At 40.7% G+C, this 2,829-nt stretch overlaps 1 protein-coding gene across 1 annotated transcript; it reads left to right on the forward strand.

Moving 5' to 3' along the window:
- Nucleotides 1-590: 590 nt before the first annotated feature.
- LOC146642442 (uncharacterized) lies at nt 591-2,276 on the forward strand. Its single transcript, XM_085397682.1, has 2 exons — nt 591-945; nt 1,829-2,276. The coding sequence occupies exons 1-2, from the start codon at nt 686-688 to the stop codon at nt 2,103-2,105; spliced, it is 537 nt and encodes a 178-aa protein (XP_085253808.1). The 5' UTR covers nt 591-685; the 3' UTR covers nt 2,106-2,276.
- Nucleotides 2,277-2,829: the final 553 nt, after the last annotated feature.

Here is a 2,829-nt window from a genome sequence, read left to right on the forward strand (position 1 = left end):
CATACTGATGCCTCTGTCAATGTACCACTTTCTCCTTTCTTAACTGACCAGATTCAGACTGTAATGTTGTATGACAATAATAAAATAAAGGAGTGTCCACATAAAATAAATGTATAGAGATGGGAGTTGAAATTAGACTTGTGCATATCCAAGAGGTTTACATTGCAAAACATGACCACGCATAAGCGCGACATATACATCTGCCTTTGTGCATGCACACAGTTTGGTCATAGTTCCTCACAGATTTTAGGCATCAGGCTCCTGATGCATGCTGGTCACAACATGGGCTAGATTTGAACTTTGACCACACATGTGTTTTACCTCACTGCAAAAGTCAAACTTTGTCCTCAGGGATAAGAAAAGGTTGACAAAGGCCAAACTAATTATTTTCACGGAGGTTTCACTTTTTTGATCTATATGCAGTTATCTCCATCACATCTATTGTGAACAATCGGTGGCTACATAACAATACTAACGGTGTGTTCACACCGAACGCGATGGACGCGAACAAAACGCCCCAAACGCCCCTAATTTGACGCGTGCACATTCAACGTGTGTCCAAGAAAAATCCATCGCGCGTGAACCGGAAATGTGGGAGGAATGTGGGAGGAAGTTGTGCCAGACCGGTATCTTTGCAAGATGGCAGCTGTCGAGCTAGCGCTTGAAGAGAGAGTCTCCCTTCTCTATGTACTGTGGAGAGCAGAGCAGCGGCGTAAAAGACGTCCTCGCCGTACCTGGGTCCATCAGGTGCTCCAGAGGCGTGAGCAGTTTGGTGAGTTTCACCATTTGCTCCAGGAGCTGCGCCTGGATGACGGTCGATTTCAGCAATATCACCGTCAGCCAGTTTGAGGACCTGCTTTCCCTCGTCGGTCCCAGCATCGCCCGCCTAGACACCAATTACAGGGGCTCAATCCCACCTGCAGAGCGCCTGTCCGTCTGCCTGAGGTTAGTAAAAGTATTTAATATGGTAGTCCTTTATTGATACCTGTGCTAATATGCTAAACCATCCATCTATACACTGCTAACATGGATGTGCTATGCTAACAGTGAATGCTCTCGGTGTTTACTGATAGCAAACTGTGGTACGGAGACGACTCTTTATAATATTTCTAGTGATACTCAGAAGCTCTCATCAAGTCCCGATTGAATTCGATTTATGCTGTTATCAGTGTTTGCATTGATAGCATGGCTGTAGTGTCACATCAATGTATGCGCTCGGTGTTTGCTGATATCAAACTGTAGCATTAGGACCACTGAGTTAACCTTTGTAGTGATACTCACTCCTTTTTATTTAGACCTGGTTTAATTCTGGGATAGTTGAATATTTGTATATAATCCCTGCAGCTGTCAGACTCTATAACAGGGGTCACCAGCCTTTCTTAAAACAGATAAAACTGAACAGTTTGGATCATCTTTAGTTACATGGTTCTATCTTGATAAGCTATGTCTTATCACAGATTAATTTTTCAAAAATATTAATGATTTAAGCAAGGAAAGGGCTACTTGTCAACATACAACCTTTATTTCTATTAATGTCTTACTTCATTCCTACCTGATTGACATGTTTAGGAATTATGAGTGATTGGCACACTGTAGTGGTAAAAGTTGCTACCAATCAAATTATGATATGTTAAAGTTAAAACAAAACACAACTGTTTTAGATATTATCTAATATACATTTTGTAATTATCCTTATAATTACAAAATGTTTTATGGAAGATTTAAGTTTTGTGATTTAAATCAGGCATTACAAAAGTATTTTGTAATTTGAATAATGTATTTTGTAACTGCAGTACACATAATACTAATTTTGAACAATTTTGTCCAGGTTCCTTGCCACCGGGGACTCCTTCAGGACCATCGCGTTCAGTTTTCGAGTTGGTGAGTCCATGGTGAGCCAGATCATCCCCCAGGTAGCGACGGTCATCTGGGACTGTCTAGTGGACGATTTCATGGCTGTGCCTTCACCTGGAGACTGGCGGTCCATCACAGAGGGATTCCAGGAGCACTGGAACTTCCCTCTGTGCTGTGGAGCTCTGGATGGGAAGCACGCCCAAAGGAACCCCATATATCATATAGGAGACACACACATTGATATACACTAAATATTTATTTCATTTCTTCTTTGTGGTGCCCAAATTTATGCACCTGCTTGATTTTGTTTAAACAATTATTGCACACTTTCTGTAAATCCAGTGAACTTCTTTTCACTTCTCAAATATCACTGTGTGTCTCCTGTATGATATATTTAACTGACTTTTTTTATTGTAACAACGATTTATACAGGAAAATGATGGCTATTAACAATGTTGCCCAAACTTTTGCATCCCACTGTATTAGTATATTTGTCATTAGTATAATATGAAATAAATTCTACATGTGTCAAGTCGTGTGCCAATATTTGCTGTGTAGTAGAACAGAGACATTAGTCATTATAAAAATTTATTTGAAATAATATTAAAATTCTCAAACAGAAAAACATTAAACATAAATATATAAAATATAAGTATTTACAGAGAGACAGGAATAAAAAGGACCCAGCTGCTCTCCAGAGCAGGAACAAGGCTGAGGAGGAAATGCTCCATTGGAGACTGGTGTGGCCTCTTCAGGGACTCCAGGATGGCCAGCTCCACCGCGGATGGACCGTCCTGGGACCCGTCCCTCATCTGCCTCGGAGCTGTCCTCCTCTGTGGGCCTGTAAAACAGCACAAAACACAAAGAAATGAGAAGACTGCTACTAGATTTTAATTTCAACATCGAAAAAAACCAAACAGGATATAATCAGATTGGTTGTAGACATTTAGTAAAGGTGATCACGACGGAATCCCA

Source organism: Rhamphochromis longiceps, linkage group LG23 (assembly GCF_057381845.1).
Source record: "Rhamphochromis longiceps isolate RC_006_pf linkage group LG23, R_longiceps_female_GT1.1, whole genome shotgun sequence".
In the NCBI taxonomy this organism is placed as follows: Eukaryota; Metazoa; Chordata; class Actinopteri; order Cichliformes; family Cichlidae; genus Rhamphochromis; species Rhamphochromis longiceps.

Coding starts and splice junctions, on each gene's coding strand:
- LOC146642442 (XM_085397682.1), top strand. CDS start 686: ATGTACTGTGGAGAGCAGAGCAGCGGCGTAAAAGACGTCCTCGCCGTA. Junction 946..1,828: donor CGCCTGTCCGTCTGCCTGAG/GTTAGTAAAAGT, acceptor AATTTTGTCCAG/GTTCCTTGCCACCGGGGACT.